The sequence below is a fragment of the Bos mutus genome, chromosome 11 (genome assembly GCF_027580195.1).
Source record: "Bos mutus isolate GX-2022 chromosome 11, NWIPB_WYAK_1.1, whole genome shotgun sequence".
NCBI lineage: Eukaryota > Metazoa > Chordata > Mammalia > Artiodactyla > Bovidae > Bos > Bos mutus.
In genome coordinates, this window is record NC_091627.1 from 105111236 (window position 1) to 105131817 (window position 20582).

The 20582-nt window shown below is 45.5% G+C and overlaps 1 protein-coding gene across 3 annotated transcripts in view; it reads left to right on the forward strand.

The window, feature by feature from the left end:
* Nucleotides 1-20582, forward strand: part of ACOXL (acyl-CoA oxidase like) — a 329296-nt gene that overhangs the window by 244703 nt on the left and 64011 nt on the right. For all 3 annotated transcript variants that reach the window (XM_070380058.1, XM_070380059.1, XM_070380060.1), the window contains exon 16: nt 17906-17993. In XM_070380058.1, coding sequence (XP_070236159.1) covers nt 17906-17993 — 88 coding nt within the window. The remainder of the gene's footprint in view (nt 1-17905; nt 17994-20582) is intronic.

Below are 20582 nucleotides of genomic sequence, written 5' to 3' on the forward strand. Positions count from 1 at the left end.
TCCGTACCCACGGACCAAAGGTCTCTTATGTCTCCTGCATCATCAGGCAGGTTCTTCACCTCTGGCACCGCCTGGGAAGCCCCCTGTAATGTTTACCAGTGGGGACTTTAAATTTCCCTCCTTCCGGCTACATTCCTTTATTAGAAGAAAGAGCTGTCCCTTCTCCACCAATTATTTATTTATTCAGTTCATTATTATTTATATCAGTTGAGATTAATGGATATTCTATATCTGGGCTACATCCAATTCTACAATTCTAGCATATTTTATTTTCTTGCTCAGATTGTTTCCGCTTTGGCCACTGAGAGCTCCTTTCACGTTAGCTAGCCCAAATGTCTGCTTGTTATGTCCCCATGATTTTTTTTTTAGAACTTCTGTACTTTGGGTACCACAAAATGTCCTAGGTTCGTCTTTTATTTTCTCTGCCCACCCTTAATCAACCATTTCTCCAAGAGTCCCTGGTCCTTTTATTGGAGAATAGCATTTAAAAACCAGTATCTGGTTGCTGAGTATGCAATTTGCTACTGGAATATCACAATTTCTAGGCTTGTTCTGAGCTAGAAAGAAGATAGAGGTTTACTCACACATTCTCACACAGATTTGTACGTACTTATATTAGAAACCACGAGTTTTTACTGGTACTTCTGATTCCAATCCCAAACCGCAAGCCTTCCCTCTTTCCTATTTGTAACCTCTTTCTCTGAGAAAGTGAGAAATCTGGCTTTGACTGTCTACTGTGTTTATTTATTTGATCTTCTCTAGTATACACATTAAGTAGTTTCAGAATTGCTAGTCCGTCTCTCTGTGAGAAACACATTTACAACTAGAACACAGTATTTCTTTGTGAATGTAGCTTCAGTTCAGTTCAGTTCAGTCGCTCAGTCGTGTCCAACTCTTTGCGACCCCATGAATCCCAGCACGCCAGGCCTCCCTGTCCATCACCAACCCCTGGAGTTCACTCAGACTCACGTCCATCGAGTCGGTGATGCCATCCAGCCATCTCATCCTCTGTCGTCCCCGTCTCCTCCTGCCCCCAATCCCTCCCAGCATCAGAATCTTTTCCAATGAGTCAACTCTTCTCATGAGGTGGCCAAAGTACTGGAATTTCAGCTTCAGCATCAGTCCTTCCAATGAACACCCAGAACTGATCTCTTTAAGGATGGACTGGTTGCATCTCCTTGCAGTCCAAGGGACTCTCAAGAATCTTCTCCAACACCACAGTTCAAAAGCATCAATTCTTCGGCACTCAGCTTTCTTCATAGACCAACTCTCACATCCATATATGACCACTGGAAAAACCATAGCCTTGATTAGATGGACCTTTTTTGACAAAGTAATGTCTCTGCTTTTGAATATGCTATCTAGGTTGGTCATAACTTTCCTTCCAAGGAGTAAGCATCTTTTAATTTCATGGCTGCAATCACCATCTGCAGTGATTTTGGAGCCCAAAAAATAAAGTCTGACACTGTTTCCACTGTTTCCCCATCTATTTCCCATGAAGTGATGGGACCAGATGCCATGATCTCAGTTTTCTGAATGTTGAGCTTTAAGCCAACTTTTTCACTCTCCTCTTTCACTTTCATCAAGAGGCTTTTTAGTTCCTCTTCACTTTCTGCCATAAGGGTGGTGTCATCTGCATATGTGAGGTTATTGATATTTCTCCCGGCAATCTTGATTCCAGCTTGTGCTTCTTCCAGCTGAGCGTTTCTCATGATGTCCTCTGCATATAAGTTAAATAAGCAGGGTGACAATATAAAGCCTTGATGTACTCCTTTTCCTATTTGGAACCAGTCTGTTGTTCCATGTCCTGTTCTAACTGTTGCTTCCTGACCTGCATATAGGTTTCTCAAGAGGCAGGTCAAGTGGTCTGGTATTCCCATCTCTTGAAGAATTTTCCACAGTTTATTGTGATCCACACAGTCAAAGGCTTTGGCATAGTCAATAAAGCAGAAATAGATGTTTTTCTGGAATTCTCTTGCTTTTTCCATGATCCAGCAGATGTTGGCAATTTGATCTCTGGTTCCTCTGCCTTTTCTAAAACCAGCTTGAACATCTGGAAGTTCATGGTTCACATATTTTTGAAGCCTGGCTTGGAGAATTTTGAGCATTACTTTACTAGCATGTGAGATGAGTGTAGTTGTGCGGTGGTTTGAGCATTCTTTGGCATTGCCTTTCTTTGGGATTGGAATGAAAACTGAGCTTTTCCAGTCCTATGGCCACTGCTGAGTTTTCCAAATTTGCTGGCATATTGAGTAAAGCACTTTAATAACATCATCTTTTAGGATTTGAAATAGCTCAACTGGAATTCCATCACCTCCACTAGCTTTGTTCGTAGTAATGCTTTCTAAGGCCCACTTGACTTCACATTCCAGGATGTCTGGCTCTAGGTGAGTGTTCATACCATTGTGATTATCTGGTTGTGAAGATCTTTTTTGTACAGTTCTTCTGTGTATTCTTGCATGTAGCTTACAGTATCTAAAAAATAGTATTTTACAAATTTAGTTCAATATGTTTTTTCCTTCTCCTTCAGTGAGATTATGTTATTTATTTGCAACACAGCTGTTAATAGTAAATCACTACAGGTAACAAGATACAAACTCAATATCCAAAATAAATTTACTTTTATACACTATCAATAAACAATTATAAAACACAATGTAAAATTAAATTAAATTTACATCATTAGAAAACATAAAATTCTTAGGAATATATTTTGCAACAAAAATTCAAATAGTGCAAGATCTGTACATAGAAAACTATAAAACATTGCAGAAGGTAATTAAAGGGAACTTAAATAGGTGGAAAAGTATATCGTGTCTATGCGTGGAAAGATCCGGTATTGCTGTGGTATTCATTCTCCTTAAATGGGTCTGTAGATCTGACTGCATCTCAGTCAAATTTGCAGCAGACATTTTTGTAGAAACTCACAAGAGGATTTGACAATTCATATGGAAATACGAATAATCTGAAATAGCCAAAATGACTGAAAAAAGTTGAAGAAATGTGGAGGTCTTGTAGTACCTGATTTCAGAGTTTATGTTTGTGCTGCAATTACCCAGACAGTATGGCTTTGGTATAAGGATAAACAAATAGATCAATGGAACAGTATAAAGTCCAGAAAATTGATTCATTTATAAAGATACAAAGGAATGAAATGATGAAAAAAATTTTCAACAAATTGTGTGACAAACAGCTAAATATGCAAATGGAAAAAATTTATTCCTCATATAATACAGAAAAATTAACTTGAAATTGGCCATAGACTTAAAGTGAAAACTTAAAACTTTTAGAAGAAAACATGAGACTATTTCTTTGGAGTTGGTGTAGACTAAGATTTTCTAGTGAAAAAGATAAAAAGCACTAACCATTCAATTAAATATTGACCAGATTTTTTTCAAAATTAAAAAAATTGCTCTCCGAAAGACATCAGTAAGAAAGCAAAAAGACAAGCCATAACCTTGGAAAAATTATTTGCAACACATGTATCTGACAAAAGACTTATCCAAAATAAAGACCTTCTCTAACCCAGTAACAAAAAGACACAATCTAAGAAAAATTACACAAGGGACTTGAAAGACATTTCAAAAAAGAAGATAAAAGAATGGTAATGAGCACATGAAACTTTGCTCAATCTTATTAGTCATCAGGGAAATTGAAATTAAAACCACAGTGAAATACCACGACACACCCACTGCAGAGCGTTGAGCTGAAAGGGTGCAAGTCAATTGTGGTGACAGCATAGAGCAAGGGGAACTTCGATCATTGCTGTGAAATAGTGGTGACTGATCTGGGAAACAGTTCGGCAGTTCCTTATAAAGTTAAATACACAGCTACCCTACAACCAGCACTTTTCCCTCTAGGTTTTTATGTAAATACCAAGAGAAATGAAATTCTGCTCACAGAAAGACTTTTACAAGAATGTTTATAGCATCTATATCAATAATAGCCCCAAACTGGAAACAACCCAAATGTTCACCTGCATGAAATTAGATAAACTAATTGTAATATCTTCATACTACAGAATTGTATCCAGCAATAAAAAGGGATAAACTACTGTTACATGCAGCCACATAAGTGAATTTTACAGATATTATGTGTAGTGAAAGAAGCCTGGAAAGAAGTTAATAATGTATGATTCCATTTATATGACATTCATTCAAGAAGGGGTGAAATTAGTTGGTGGTGATCTGTGGATCAGAGAGTGAGAGAGTGTGGCATGGGCTGGGAGGGAGTACAGTACAGGGTTTGGGAAATTTCTTTATCTTGGTATGGATGGTTACATGGGTACATACACATAAAAAAATCATCAGGCTGTCAACTTAAGATTTATGCATCTGACTGTATGCTTTCTATACTTCAATTAAAATATTTAAAGATACAACTTAAGTGGTGCCTCACAGCAGTTAGGTTGTTTGCATTGCAGGCACTTACCATCTTTTCTTATATGAAATAGGAAACTCAGAACTTTCCAAGATTCAGCCACTGAATCTTGATACGCTAATAGGGGAAAAGAAGAAATGGCAAACAGCAACAGCGTTCACCAAGTGTCAGTTCTGAGCTAGAGAGTTTTCAGTGGCATGCCAAAACACAGCTGTGGGCACCCAGACGCGCCAGCAGCATGGAATCCAGAGCATGGAGGCAGATGACGGGGGAGGTCTGGGCAAGGTTAAAGCAGCCTGGCAGGAGGCCCCAAAGTCAGGCAGATGGACCCTAAAGATTCTGAACCTTCTATTAGAGATCTTGACATCTGAAAGTCTGGACCATGGGAAGCAGGTCCCTGGCCAAGGTGGTAGGAAAGGCTCGGGCATGGACAGTGGGGCAAATCATCCAGACAGGACAAGGGACAAGACAGAGCTTAGTCTGAGAGACACGCAGATTTATGGGTATATGTAGCAAGCTCAGGGCTCATGGTTGAAGAGCATAGCATAGAAATCACACTTTTCTGGTTTATGGAATGCTAATTACTGGTGAGTTTGACTTGGTGTAAATGACTGAATACTGAACAATAGTTTCTTTTTTGGAGTTTCTCCTGCTATTTTTCCTCCAGTTTCATTGTATATAAGTGACATAGAACATTGTGTAATTTTAAGGAGAAGGCAATGGCACCCCACTCCAGTGCTCTTGCCTGGAAAATCCCATGGACGGAGGAGCCTGGTGGGCTGCAGTCCATGGGGTCGCTAGGAGTTGGGCACGACTGAGAGACTTCACTTTAACTTTTCACTTTCCTGCATTGGAGAAGGAAATGGCAACCCACTCCAGTGTTCTTGCCTGGAGAATCCCAGGGACAGCCGAGCCTGGTGGGCTGCCGTCTATGGGGTTGCACAGAGTCGGACACGACTGAAGCGACTTAGCAGCAGCAGCAGCAGCAGCATTGCGTAATTTTAAGGTGTACACTGTGATGATCCGTATATGCTGTGCACTGATTAACACATTACTGTTAGTTAACACTCATCAGCTCACATAGTTACAATTTTGGTAGAGAGTGAGACATTGAAGATGTACTTTCTAGCACCTTGTATGTATAGAGTATAATACTGTTAGCTGTAGTCACCATGCTGTACTTTAGGTCACCAGACATTTTTCCCCTTGACCAACATGTGTCAATTTCTCCTGCCCCCAACCCCTGATAGCTGCCCTTCTACTCCCTCTCTGTGATTTTTTAAAAAGATTTTTCATCTTTTTAATTTTATCTAAAGAATTTTTCTTTTATGTGGACCATTTTTAAAGTCTTTATTGAACTTGTTACAACATTGCTTCTGGTTTATGTATTGGTGTTTTGGCTACGAGGCCTGTGGGATCTTAGTTCCCCAAACAGGGATCAAACCCACACTGCCACCTCCCCCACCGCACCCCCGGATTGGAAGACAAAGTTTTAACCACTGGACTGCCAGGGAGGTCCCAACTTCAGCTTTTTTAGATTCTGCATATAAATGAGATTGTAAAGTATTTGTCTTTCTATGCGTGACTTATTTTACTTAACATAACGACCTCAAAGTCTATCTATGTGGTTACAAATGGCAGGATTTCCTTTTTTCTCATGATGAATGGCTCACTATTTCAGCATGTGTGTGTGAATACTTAGATTGCTTCCATATCTTGCCTTGTGTAAATAATGTTTCAATGACCATAGGAGTGCAGATATCCCTTCAAGATAGTGATTTCATTTCCTTCAGATAAATATCCCAAGTAGTATTCTTGGATTTATATGGTAGTTTCATTTTTAATTTTTTAGAAACCACCATACTATTTTCCATGGTGGCTGTACCAATTTCCATTGCCACCAACAGTACGCAAGGATTCCCTTTTCTTCACATCTTCATCAACAGTTTTTATCTCTTGCTTTTTGACAATAGCTATTCTAAAAGGTGGGAGGTGATAGTTCATAGTGGTTTTCATTTATATTTCCCTGATGACTACTGGTGCTGAGCATCCTTTCAAGGACCAAGTAGCTTGGGATTAACATATCTACATTACCATGTGTGAAATAGCTAGCTAGCAGGAAGCAGCTGTATAGCACAGGGAGCTCAGGTCAGCGCTCTGTGATGACATAGAGAGGTGGGGTGGGGCGGCTAGCAGGGAGACTGAAAAGGGAGGGGATGTATGTGTACTATGAGCTGATTCACGTTGTTGTCCAGCAGAAGCTGCAGTGGTGTGATTGCACTGGTGGAGTGACTGCAGTGGCGGTGGGTCCTCGCTGCAGGGAGCCTTGCACACCCTGAGTATGGGGTCTAGAACCTTCTGCCTTCCCTGCAAGCGGCCAGAGCACGTTGGTGTCAGGAAGATCATTCTGGAGTCAGTGATGAGAGGGTGGCCCTTTGGAAGGCCACAGAAACCATCACCCCAGAAAAGCTGGGATCTAGTCTGAACTAGGAGGGGTGGCAGAGGGCTACCGTCCTTTGGGTCACACAGAGTTGGACATGACTGAAGCAACTTAGCATGCACAGCAGTGAGTGTGAGGGGTAGGGGGTGAGACTTGGGCCAGTTTAATGGAGAGAATGCAGAAGGTGGAGTCAGGAGTGCCCCCAGGGCTTCTGGGGGAGATCCGATGTCACTGGTGGCCACTGAGGCACAGAGCCCTATGGAGTCCAAAGTCCAGCGGGTTTTGTGCTCTTCATCCCAGTCTCTTGTTTCCTGTTTTCACTCTAGACCCCCATGGGGTCGCACCCCTGTGTGCCGCACCCCTGGCCTTTCTCCCACAGTCCCAAGAACGCCTCCACCAGCTGTCTTATGGGCCAAGCACCAGCTGAGCTGCTGCAGAGAATCAGGAAACAAAGATCCTGAGGGTTGATTTCTTTCCCATATTAAATGTACATTATTCTGCCTTATGACAGCTTTAGGCAGTCACTAAGGGCAGTCAGGTTCCATAACATCGTCTTCAGCTAAATGCAAAGATTGTGTTCTTGAAACAAGATCTTTCTAGCTGATGGTACTCCAAATGCATGCTTCAGTGCCTGTAAAATCTATTTATGGTCTCCTGATTTCCACCCCCTACCCCCACCTCTATTCCTCCTCCACTCGAAACAGTTAGAAGCGATTTCAAGAGGAGGACACTGCTAGGAAAGGAGGAAGGCATCACCCGTCTGTTTATTGACATATCCATTGTTGGAAACGATCAAGATCAATTTCAGGGGCATGTATTCAAACGTAGGCTAAATGACCAAAGAAGCTCTATCATCTGATATTCGTTTTCTGTTCTGAAAGACTCAGTAATAAAAAGCAGACTCTTCATTTGACACAAAAAGGGAAAAGGAGGAAAAATTGGGAAGTAATGTATTCAATTATAGGAGCCCTTTGCCAAGAGCCTATTGATTTCATCTTCTAACAATTTCAGCCAAGCCTTAGTGGTGAAAAGATTCAGAAACAGGTCAGATCAAGCACATGTGTCCCCCCTGCCCCGTACCCACTCCTGGACAAAAATAGTCAGGTCTTTGCTAGGAAAGGGCTCTGTCTTGGGGACCTGTTCGTACTGCCAGGACCCAGACCAGAGCTTGGAGGGTAGCACCGGTGAGAGAAGAAGCTGCGGAGACCCTGGAAGATCCCCCCAAAGCTGCAGTCTCTATTACTGCCCTGCAGTGAGAAGCCTGACCTGGAGCCCCACACATCTTGGTTGTCTGTATTCCTCTCTACAAAATTTCCTCTTGTGTTTCTGTGCCCTCTGCATCCAGCTGCATTCCAGCCCTTTGCCTGGAATCCACCTCTACTCCCACCACCTGTGTGTGAGAGGGGAGTCTTTCATGTGCCCACTGGCCCTGCCCAACTCGGCTGGGTACCAGGCAAGTCTCAGTCCTGCTCTAGTCAGAGCAATGTGATGAGAAGGGCTCCAATGGACGGATGTGCAAGCTTGGTGGAGACCAGAGGGTGCACATTTGGACCATGATGTGGAGGGGAGCTCTCAGGAGAAACTTGGAGGGAGCAGTGGGTGGGGAAGGTGGAGAGAAGGGTACATACACCACTCTGAAGTAGGCAGGGGTGAGTGTCCTGAGACTGGATGGCTGAGGAGGGAGAGGAGCCATGCTGTGTGCATCATGTGCAAGTGTCTTTGCAGCCAAGCTAGTATTTGCCAACAAAGGTCCGTCTAGTCAAGGCTATGGTTTTTCCAGTGGTCATGTATGGATGTGAGAGTTGGACTATAAAGAAAGCTGAGCGCCGAAGAATTGATGCTTTTGAACTGTGGTGTTGGAGAAGACTCTTGAGAGTTCCTTGGACAGCAAGGAGATCCAACCAGTCCATCCTAAGGGAGATCAGTCCTGGGAGTTCATTGGAAGGACTGATGTTGAAGCTGAAACTCCAATCGTTTGGCCACCTCATGCGAGGAGTTGACTCATTGGAAAAGACCCTGATGCTGGGAGAGACTGAGGGCAGGAGGAGAAGGGGACAACAGAGGATGAGATGGATGGCATCACCGACTCAATGGACATGGGTTTGAGTAAACTCTGGGAGTTGGTGATAAACAGGGAGGCCTGGCATGCTGCGGTCCATGGAGTTGGAAAGAGTCGGACACGACTGAGTTACTGAACTGAACTGAATGGAGAACCTGCTCCCCATGCAGTTGAGGAGGATGCTGTCTCTGCTGCTGTGGCCCAGGCTGTCTGGAGGGGAGGCTCCTGTGTGAACAGTGAGGGTGTGTATGGGGAACAGGTCTGCAGTCACATGGCTGTGCTGAACAAGCTTTGTTGATAGTGGGGGATGAGGCGTGCCCTGGCCAACAGATACATCTGCGTTCCAGGTCTAGAGCCTGTTACTGGACTTCCCTGGGACTCACTGTAAAACCCAGGGCCAGTGCCATGGGGCACATGGGTGTGCTGGGAAGATCCGAGATGCTGGGCCTCTACATGGCATCACACCAGCCATCATTTTCATGGTGTGTTCCTCTGGGAACCCCAGCCTTGCACCCCCTCGGCTCATATCCTTAGAGGAGGGCTCCTCCACCCACCTTGGTCTTGCAGCCACCGGCCACCTCTGAGGGAAGGGAGTGAGGCTCTGGTGCCCAGCTGGGGCCCAGCGAGTGTCTCTGGGATGGGACGGGTGGTAGAGCAGAGGGCCCTGGGTTCAAACTCTGACCTGAGCTCTGAGATCATCATGAATTTCACAACTAGCCCCTCCCTTGGGGTCCCCAAAGCCAAGACACAGCCATCTCTGGGACATCTGGAGAATATTTACTTCTCCTTTTCGTAGGGAACAGGCAGGAGCAGTGGGCATCCTGTGTCCTTTCTCACTTTTTTTTTTGCATGGGTTGCAAGATCTTGGATGAAATGTATTTATCTGGCTCTCCTGGAATTGTAGCTCAGGTTCAAAGCTTAGGGTAATGGTATAAATAATCCCATATTCCCAGTTCAGGAAGCCACCAGTGAGCTGACAGCTGGTGGACCCAGCCACCTTGCTTTCTCTGAGCTGCTAGTGGCAGACAAACCAGCCCCTGCCCATCGATGCAAGAACAGAGCTTTGGGAGAGAGCAGCGTTCCGGGAGAGGCTGCTGGTGGCCAGGAGAGGGGTCCTCTCTCCAAAGCCACACAGAGGAAACCAAGCTTAATCTGAAAGTAAGCCTAAAGAGCAAAGGAAGAAATAATGTAGTGGGCAAACACATTAGAGAAGAAAGAAAGAGGAGATAGGAGAAAAGACAGATGAACAATGCAGGAAAAAAAGACAGAACTGTAGACATAGAAATAGGAGAGGAGAGGAAGAAAACCAGAACAGAAACCCAGAAAAATAAAGAAAATACAGAAAGGCAGAGAACTGCGGAAACATTAAAAATACATAGACAAGTGAAAAGTGGTGAAGTAAGTTTGCAAAAAGAGAGAAAGAGGGACTTTCCTGGTGGCCCAGTGGCTGAGAATACACCTTCCAATCCAGGGGATGTAGGTTCAGTCCCAGGGAGAGGAACTAAAATCCCGTATGCCACGGGTAACTAAAACCCAATGCAGCCAAATAAATAAATAAAAATTTTTTAAAATAGAAAGAACTCATCTTGAGAGGGAGATACAGAGAAATGAAATAAAGATAGACATAAAAAATACTGGAAGGCAGAAAAATATATTAAGAACACGTGCACATACATGCACGCCCACACACAGAAAGACAAGACAGACAGTCAGACAGGCGGAGAGACAGAAGGTGGGGACGTGGGCCGACTGGGTGAGGACTGGCCTTCGGGGATCCTGGAGGGAGACTTGTCCTCTGGCCGCACCAAGGGTGAAGTCACAGAGAGAAATGCAGGCGGGACCCAGGCAGACCCCCGCCTCTCCTGCCAGCGCTACAAAGGGCTACAGAAGAGTCTGCAGCAAAAGGGCTGAGAGGCCAGGTGAGCATGTGCTGCAGGTGGGCTAAGTGTGGGGAAGCCAGACCACAAGTTCCACCTGCTAGAGAGAAGGGAAAGAAGAGAAACTAAAGGAGAAGGAGAAGAAATCCTGTATGGTTTGGGGTGCACCATTTCCATTACTTTACCAGGTGGTCATCTACTGGGCTTCTCCCCTGGTGGCTCACAGGATAAAGAATCTGTCTGCAATGCAGGAGACCTGGGTTCAATCTCTGGGTTGAGAAGATCCGCTGGAGATGGGAATGGCAACCCACTCCAGTAATCTTGCCTGGAGAATTCCATGGACAGAGGAGCCTGATGGACTACAGTCCAGGGGTAGCAAAGGGTCCGACATGACTGAGTGACAGACAGTTTCACTTTCATCTGCTGGGCAAGATTACTTCCTCCTGGACAAAGTCTCCCAAGTCTAGGGGAGTGGGCTTCTGTGGACAGCCGGAGAAGCAGAAAGTAAGGAAAAATCATTGTTTGACCTACTTTTCTTCTCTATAAAATTTTAAAATAACTGCATGTTGTATTATTCCCCATATCGGATGGATATAATTTAAGACATATGGTACCTAAAGTGTTTTGTAGAATCTGATATCCAAGCTTAGCAAACTTATAAAGGCCTGCATGGTTATTGGTCAGGACTGGACTCTTTCCCGCCCCCGCCCAACTGATTTCTACCTTCTCTCCACAGTAAAATATAAAGGAAGAGGGTAGATTTAAACAGCACGGAAAACAAATTCAAAGGACACAGCAAATGGATTTGGAGCTGAATACAAAGGTAGAAATGTTTTAAATGCTGCCAGAGACAGGAGCCCAGGGGGTCTAATCAGATGGTGGAGTTGAAGGACACGGACCTCCCCTCTGCCCACCTCCGCCCTCACCTCCACCCACAAATGTATCACAAATGGCTCTACACCTGGAACAAGTCTCACAGAACACCTGCTGAACGCGAGCAGGAGACCTCACACAGCTGAAAGCACAAGAAACGTCTCCCTGTAATGGGGCTGTGGTGGTGGGTTAGTTTCTCAGTCATGTCCGACTCTTGCTACCCCATGGACGGCAGCCGACCAGGCTCCTCTGTCCACGGGATTCTCTGGGCAAGAATACTGGAGCGGGCTGCCATTCCCTTCTCCAGAGGACTTTCCTGACCCAGAGATTCAACTCATAGCTCTTGCGTCTTCTGTGTTGGCAAGTGGATTCAATTTCAAGTTCCAATTATTCATTCCTAGAATACAGAAATACAGTTGACTTTTATTTGTATGGGCTTCCCTGGTGACTCAGACTGTTCAATTCTTGGGTCAGGAAAATCTGCTAGAGAAGGGAATGGCTATCCTCATCAGTATGCTTATCTGGAGAATTCCATGGATGGAGGAGCCTGGCGGGTTGCAGTCCATGGGGTCGAAGAGAGTCAGACAAAACTGATTGACGAGGCTTTCACTTTTGATCTGTATATCAAAGGCTTATATCTTATGTTTGCTTAATTGACTTCTTAATTCTAGCAGTTTTATCGTATATTCCTTAGGATTTTCTATGTAAAAAACCACGTCTTTTTGTAGTGAAGACACTCTTACTCATTTCCAAACTCTCGGCCTTTAGTTTCTTTTTCTTGCCTTATTGCCCTGGCTGGAACCTGCAGTAATATTGAATAGAAGTGGAGATATGAACATTCTCATCTTCTTCCTGATTCAGAGGGAAAACACTTAAGTCTTTTACTATTACATATGATGTTAGCTGAGGTTTTTTAATAAATCCTCTGTAGGGAGGTAAGTGTTTTTAACTGGCTATATTGCTGCCCAACCTATTTGGGGGTGTTTCTAGAAAAGAAAAAGGGGGAATGGATATGGGTATTCACCAAAGATGAGGCAGCAGGGGTCTCTTTATGAGTTCAGTTCTGTCTTAGCTGTATGATGACTTATTAGGAAATAAGCACTTATTTCCCTTAGAGGCTTTAAGTGTGGGATGTCATTCACATCAAACATGACCAGGTGTGACAACGCATCTCTATAAACTATGTATTTGGGAGGGACAGGGAGCTAATTCTCCATCAGTCCATTGGGAGGCAGTGTATCCTGTGACTAAAAATGTGAGCTCCTAAAACTGGGTACCCAGTCCCAACCCACGTCTCCAACCTTGGGCAAATTCCTCAACCTTCCCCCTGCAAAATGAAGATAGTAAAAGATATCAGTAATACTTATCTCCAGGGCTTCTGAAGGCTAAATGAGCAAGTGCAACTTAAGGGCTTGAAACAGTGTCTGTTGCTTGGTGCATTTTAAGAAGGATTTGCTTTCATAAGGCTAATTTATGCCTAAAAAATTCCATGGACAGAGGAGCCCTGTGGGCTGTATAGTCCCTGGGGCCACAAAGAGTCAGACACAACTGAGCACCATGGGGAAGGCTAATTATGCGCAAGTTTTCAACAGCAAGTTTACTGCTTGAAGTAAAGAACAACCATGCCGTTAAAAAATCTTTCAGCCATTCTGCACTGCACTGTGGGGTCTTAGTTTCCTGACCAGGGATCAAACCTGCACTCCCTGCATTGTCAGCAGAGTCTTAACCACTGTGCCACCAGGGAAGTCCCAACCATGCCATCTTTAATGAAACCTCGTGTTAAGATATTTTAACTTTGGAGGGTTAAATAGTTGATTTCTGTTGTTCTACCGTATTTTTGTGCAGTAAGTAAATGTAAAAATTCTGTGCGTTGGAGTTGGGTTACAGTTATCTGCAGGGTTACAGTTGCTGACAGTGACATTCTGCAGTTAGCACTGAGTCTACACTTAGAGGCTGAACTAGGGTTTGATCTTCTGGTCTGCTCACTTGGACCACCTGATCATGGGATGAAGTATGCCCCACACACTGTTCAAAGGCCACCCTGCCTCAGTGTATGGACCTGTGTGGCTTCAGCTTATTGCTTCCCGCCCATCAGCTAACTCAAGGGACCAGAGGCTTCTCAGTTGGCTTCTTTTCTGGGCATCTGCCCTCATGAAGCTGCCTTCCTATCAACATGTTCCATGGTCTGGGGGGAGTTGTGGAGGGTAGGGGACAGTCATGTCTACCTTTCCATCCGGTAAGTGGAGGGCCAGGGGCCACTTGCCAGCAAGGATGAGGTTGCACTGAGCCTTCTCCAGTGGGTCTTGCAGCAGCACTGTGATGTTGACATATAAGGAAAAGCACTTAGGAATTGGCTGCCAGGGGCCTTTCTCCTTAACTTGAACTTGATCTTCACTTTTGTCTCATCCTATTGGGGATTTCTCTGGTGGCTCAGTGGGTAAAGTACCCACCTACCAATGCAGGAGATGCAGGTTCAATTCCTGGGTCAGGAAGATTCCCTGGAGGAGAAACTAGCAACCCACGCCAGTATTCTTGCCTGGGAAATCCCATGGGTGGAGGAGACTGACAGGCTTCAGTCCACAGGGTTGCAAAGAGTCAGACAGGACTTAGCGACTAAACAACAACATCCTGGCGGAAGGGCTCAGCCATAGCCAGTTTTGCAGAGGGCCCTCTGCAAGCTTCTTCCATCGGATGTGCCTTCTTCATTCAGGGTTCCATGTAGTCCAGCCAGTCTTCTGTCTCTGCTTTGCTCTTGATCAGGCTCAAGAAAACTTACTCTATCCACTGACTCTTTAAAAAATCTAAAAGTGTCCCGCAATTCTGTTTGGACACATCCACGTTATATTTGATACAAGGAGATTCCTCTCTCCTTCCCATGTGACAGTGGGGGCAGCCGAAGCATGTTTAGGAGAGCCTGTCCACCAGGCTTTGGTGTGGATTCTTGGCTTCTTCCTCTGCAGTGTGATGGGGCAGTTTCGGGCCATGAGTGTTTGGCCAGCTCTTGTCCTCACCTCTGCGAAAGATGCTGTGTGGGCTGTTGCTTGAGTATCACCTATCTCTACCGTGCTTTTTCAGTTGTGATTGTGACACCGATGCAGGGAACAAGACAGATGCTTTCCTCTCCCTCCACTGTCATGAGATGCCCCAGTTGCGTGGGGACCCCAGGCACACGTGACATGGTCCTCTGAGCTGTGCCTGCTGCCCCAGGTGATCATGCTAAATTATACATGGACAGAGACGTTCTGCTATGCCAACTTTTCCACTGGAGCACAAAGCACTCTGTTTTAGGAGGGTTTTTACAAAGGAGTCTGACCTCCAGGCCCTGCAGGAACCGGGAAGCAGTGGGAGGCAGGTAATCTTCCAACCAGAGGACTCAGAGTGTGAGCTGAAGAAAAATGGGAAGCAGATACACAGACTGAGTTCAGTTCAGTCATTCAGTCACGTCTGACTCTTTTCGACCCCGTGTATTGCAGCACGCCAGGCCTCCCTGTCCATCACCAACTTCTGGAGCTTGCTCAAACTCATGTCTGTCGAGTCGGTGATGCCATCCAGCCAGCTCATCCACTGTCCTCCCCTTCTCCTCCTGCCCCCAATCTTTCCCAGCATCAGGGTCTTTTCCATTGAGTTGGCTGTCTGCATCAGGTGGCCAGACTATTGGAGCTTCAGCTTCAGCAGCAGTCCTTCCAATAATGATATTCTAGCTTTCTACTTGAGTATTATTTCTCTGAGCAAAGAAAATGCTGAAAGTTTAAATATCAAGCCCTTAGGTTTTCCAAACAAAGGCAAGAAACAAAGAAACCCCAGAAGTGCCAAATTTCACACTCTGCTCTGGTCAGATAAGAATCTGCCTCCAAACTCCACCGACAGGACTCTGCCAACTCTGTGATTCGGCATCTTTCTCTTTTCTGTTTATCCTTTTCCTTCTTATTTGCTTCCAATTCTATTTCTTCACTTCCCACTGATTGAAAAATCAAGTAAAGCAAACCGTTTCCTTCATTAGAGTGACTGAAAGACCATCTCACACAGAGTAAAGCTGAAAAATATACTCCTTAAATGAATAAAGAGCATAATCATCCTGAGTCCATATTCCTCACACAGGTCAGACATGGCCACTTCCAGTGCCAATACTAGAGAGGTGACGGGTATCCAGGAAACAGTTTGAGGAGAATTTGGAAGATCTACTCTCTTAGCAACTTTCAAACATACAAGCAGTTATGTTATTAACTGTAGCTTTCATCACAAGAAAAAAAAATGTCACTATGGTGACAGATGTTAACTAGACTTACTGTGGTGGTCATTTCACAGTATACACAAACATCGGATTATTATATTGTACACCCGAGACTAATATATTATTGTCAATGATATCTAAATTTAAAAACTCGGTGTTGCATTTTTTAAATTGGAGTATAATTGCTTTACAGTGTGGTGTTGGTTTCTGCTGTGCAGCATGTGAATCAGCTCTATTATACAGGTGTCCCTCTCTCTGGAGTCTCTCTCCCCGACCCCGCATCCCACCCCTCTAGGTCATCGCAGAGCACTGAGCTGAGCTTCCTGTTCTGTACAACAGCCTCCTGCTCGCTCTCTGTCTCACACACCGTAGTGCGTATCTGTTAATGCTACCTTCTTAGTCCGTCCCATCCCCTTCCTCTCCATGCCCACAAATCTATTCTCTAAATCTTCGTCTCTATTCCTACCCGGCAAATATGTCCCTCAGTACCATTTTTTCTAGATTCCATATATATATATGTGTGTGTTAACATATGATATTTGATATATATGTATATACATATATGTTTACAATATTTGTTTTTCTCTTTCTGACTTACTTCACTCTATATGACAGACTTTAAAAAATTTTTAATGTCTCAGAAGTGAAATAATTTGTCCACACTACCAAAGTAGATAGTAATCAGGCTGTAGTTTAAATTTCTATTTCTCAAGCTCCAAAGTCCATGGCCTTTCTATTATAAGATTCCTCTCAGAATTAGTACATATAATTCTATAATGAAAATCGAAAGGAATATTGTTATGGACTGAATGTCTGCATCCCTCCTCCAGATTCAAATGTCAAAGCCTTCATTCCTAATGTGATGGATCTGGAGATGGCACCTTTGAGAGGTCAATGGGGTTAGATGAGGCCATGAAGGTGGGAACTTCATAATGGGATTAGATGCCTTATAAGAAGAGAGAGAGATCACTCTCTCTGCATCCTAAGTGGAGCTAGTGATAAAGAACCTGCCTGCCAATGCAGGAGACATAAGAGATGCAGGTTTGATCCCTGGGTTGGAGGAGGGCATGGCAATCCACCCTAGTATTATTGCCTGGAGAATCCTGTGGACAGAGGAGCCTGGTGGGCTACGATCCATGGGGTCTCAGAGTCGGACACGACTGAAGCAGCTTAGCAGCAGCAGGGCAGCTGTGCAAAAACGGAAAGGAGGCATCTGTCCTCAAGCCAGGAAGAGAGTCCCCCCGGAACCTGACTGTGCTTGCACCCTAATAGTGGACTTCCCGCCTCCAGAACTGTCAGGAAATGAATTTCAAGCAAAAGCTTTTAAGAAAAATTTTAAGAAGACAAAAAAGAAAAGAAGAGGAAAGAAAAAGAAACAATTTGAAAACCCAGCAGTATGTGACTACAATATGGGGGAGGAGGGTGGGAAGGTGGGTTGGTTTTGTTGCAGACTAGATTTAGTTAGTTCTGTTATTTAGAATTTTCCAGGCAGTGAGTGACCTGACTAAAACCATCTCACATTCTCTGCCTGTCTCCTTCAAATTGTTTCTTCAACGCTGGTCACATCTCAAAAAATGCAGCGTGGTGCCACCATGCTTGGGCTTCCCCAGTGGCTCAGTGGTAAAGAATCTGCCTGCAACGCAGGAGACTTGAGTTCGGTCCCTGAGTCGGGAAGATCCCCTGGAGGAGGGCATGGCAACCCACTCCAGTATTCTTGCCTGGAGAATCCCATGGACAGAAGAGCCTGGTGGGCTACAGTCCATGGGGTCGCCAAGAGTCAGAAACGACTGAAGTGACTGAGTGCATGTGCACCATCACGCTTGATACGAGTGAGGGATTAATAGCAACATGTAAACTGAACTCAGTATGTTATGGCATTTCTTCATCTAACTGAAGCTTTTAGGGGTGACAGAAGCCCTTGCATGCAACACACCCCTGCTTAATGGTGGTGCTGAGATGTGCATTGTCTGCCATCTGCCTTGCTAGTAACTTCTAGTCTCTAAGAATATCATCAGCTGGTTTTTTTTTTCCTGTCAATTTGGCAGGTGATGACCGAGAAGGAGGACTTTTTCAGTGCCTGGAACTCATGTCTTCACCACATCACCTGCCTGTCTCTGGCACATATTCACCGAGGTCAGTGGCTATTGTCAAATATTTGGGATTGAGTGACTCTCAGGTTATCTGGGAAGATGACTCTGCAATCTGAGCCCTTGTGTTGAATTTAGGGTCCCCAAGTTACTCCCCACTGACCAAATGACACCCACAGAACGTAATGCCAAATGTGCCAGGATCCAGCTGGCCAAGCGCGGTCCCTCAGCACTGGCCCTCAGCCCAGTGGTGACTGTCATTCCCCAAGGAACAAGTGAGGGGTGGGTCAAGTGAGGATGTTTCAATGCAGTCACTGCCTGAAGAAGTTCAAGGACCAAAACTGCTTAAACCCACCCCCTAATTTAGCAAGGACTGGTTCTGCCCTCTAAAGCCGTGATTCTAAGCCAGAGGTGACTACATCTTCCAGGGAACATTTGTTGACAGGTGGAAACATCTTGGTTGTTGCAACTGAGCAGGAATTGCTGGCAGGTCGAGGCAGGGGACACTGAACTGGACAGTCCTTCCCGCTTCTGAAACAAAAAGTGATCCGGTCCAAAGTGTTAGCCCCCGAGGGTAAGGTAGTGTGAATGTTCATTTTGGCCTCAAAATCACAGAAAGTAAGATGAAACATTGAAGACAGAGTGAGCTCCGTGAAGATTTCTGCTCCCTCGGAGAAGGCAATGGCAACCCACGCCAGTACTCTTGCCTGGGAAATCCCATGGACGGAGGAGCCTGGTAGGCTGCAGTCCATGGGGTCGAAAAGAGTCGGACACGACTGAGCGACTTCACTTTCACTTTTCACTTTCATGCATTGGAGAAGGAAATGGCAAACCCACTCCAGTGTTCTTGCCTGGAGAATCCCAGGGACCGGAGCCTGGTGGGCTGCCGTCTATGGGGTCGCACAGAGTCAGACACGACTGACATGACTTAGCAGCAGCAGGGCCTGCCCAACTCCTCCTCTTTCCCTTACTAAATGTTGTGTGCTCAGTTGCTCAGTCATGCCCGACTCTCTGGGGCCCCGTGGACTGTAGCCCACCAGGCTCCTCTGTCTGTGGAATTCTCCAGGCAAGAACACTAGAGTGGGTTGCCATGCTGTCCTCCAGGGGGTCTTCCCCGCCCAGGGACTGAGCCTGTGTCTCCTTCGTGTCCTGCACTGCAGGGGGATTCTTTAGCACTGAGCCCCCAGGGAGCCCCATCCTCCGTGGGGGGAAAGTATGAAAAGCAGAAGGTGCTGACTGCTGTTTGCTGCATAGAGTTTTCCATCATACCAAGGTCACTGCTGGCTCCCAGAAAGCAGGGGTGGATTTGACCACTGTCTCAGCTCTGGGGCCTGTCTAATGGCCCTAGTACATCCCTGGGCGCTGTGCAGAGTATGGAATTCCTTGATGAGTTCTGTTAAGAGTCAAGCCTGGGCTTCCCTGATGGTTCAGTGATAAAAAATCTGCCCGCAGTGCAGGAGACCTGGCTTCCATCCCTGATCTGGGAAGAGTCCACATGCCACAAGACAACTAAGCCCATGCACCACAACTCTTGAGCCTGTGCTCTGGAGCCAGGAGCTGCAACTTCTGAAGCCCATGTGCCCTAGAACCTGCACATCACAACTACAGAATAGCCTCAACTTGCAGAATCCCAGGAATGGGGGAGCTGGGGGAGCTGCCGTCTATGGCGTCTCACAGAGTCGGACACGGCTGAAGCGACTTAGCAGCAGCAGCAGCAGCTGCCATTAGAGAAAAGCCCATGCAACAACGAAGACCCAGCACAGCCAGAAAAAAAAGAGTTGCACCAGCAACCCAGGAGTGCTTGCATCCTGTCCAGTATCCTGGCCCGCCCACCACCCTGCCTCCTAGCCAGGCATTCAGGAGTAGAAAAGTGCCAGGGCCTCTCCCTTCTGAGTGCAGTCCAGTGCTTGGGACCCGGGGTGGCCTTATGGCCCTGGGCTTAAGAGTAAGGAGTGGGACGCGGATGCTCAGGTCAATGTGCCCGTGCTCAGGTGAACTTGCCAAGAGCACAGGCTCTTCATAGGGTTAGCGAGGCTGCCAGAGCGTCACACCCAAGGCCAGCCTTTAAACACGGTGCCCACCCTGGGATAACCAAGGCCTCATCCACATCCCAGACTCTGTTTGGTTTCTGCCTTCTGCTTCTCAGGGCCAACTCTTTTGTGACCCCATGGACTGTAGCCTACCAGCCTTCTCTATCCATGAGATTTCCTAGGCAAGAATACTGGAATGGGTTGTCATATCCTTCCCCAGGGATTGAACCCACGTCTCCTGCATTGCAGGCAGATTCTTTCCTGCTGAGCCACCAGAGAAGGCTGACTCATAGTGTTCAATGAAACTTTTTTTATTACTCTTAATTACTAATCTACAAAAGCCTTTGTTCCCATAACCAAAGCAGAACATTTAGATCTTTTTCCTTAAGAGGAAGAAACAGAGAAAGAGGCTTGGTGCCAATGTATGAAGTCTTAACACCAGGAAGAGACTTCAAAGAGCTGATATTGCACAGCGCTGAAGAAATCCAAACTGATTCTGAACCTGCTATTGATTAAGCAATAAATGATGGTAAGCAAAAGTGACCGTAAGCTAAAGTGATGATTTTCAGGAAATTTGGCCTCTGGTTCCATGACAGATGAAGAGG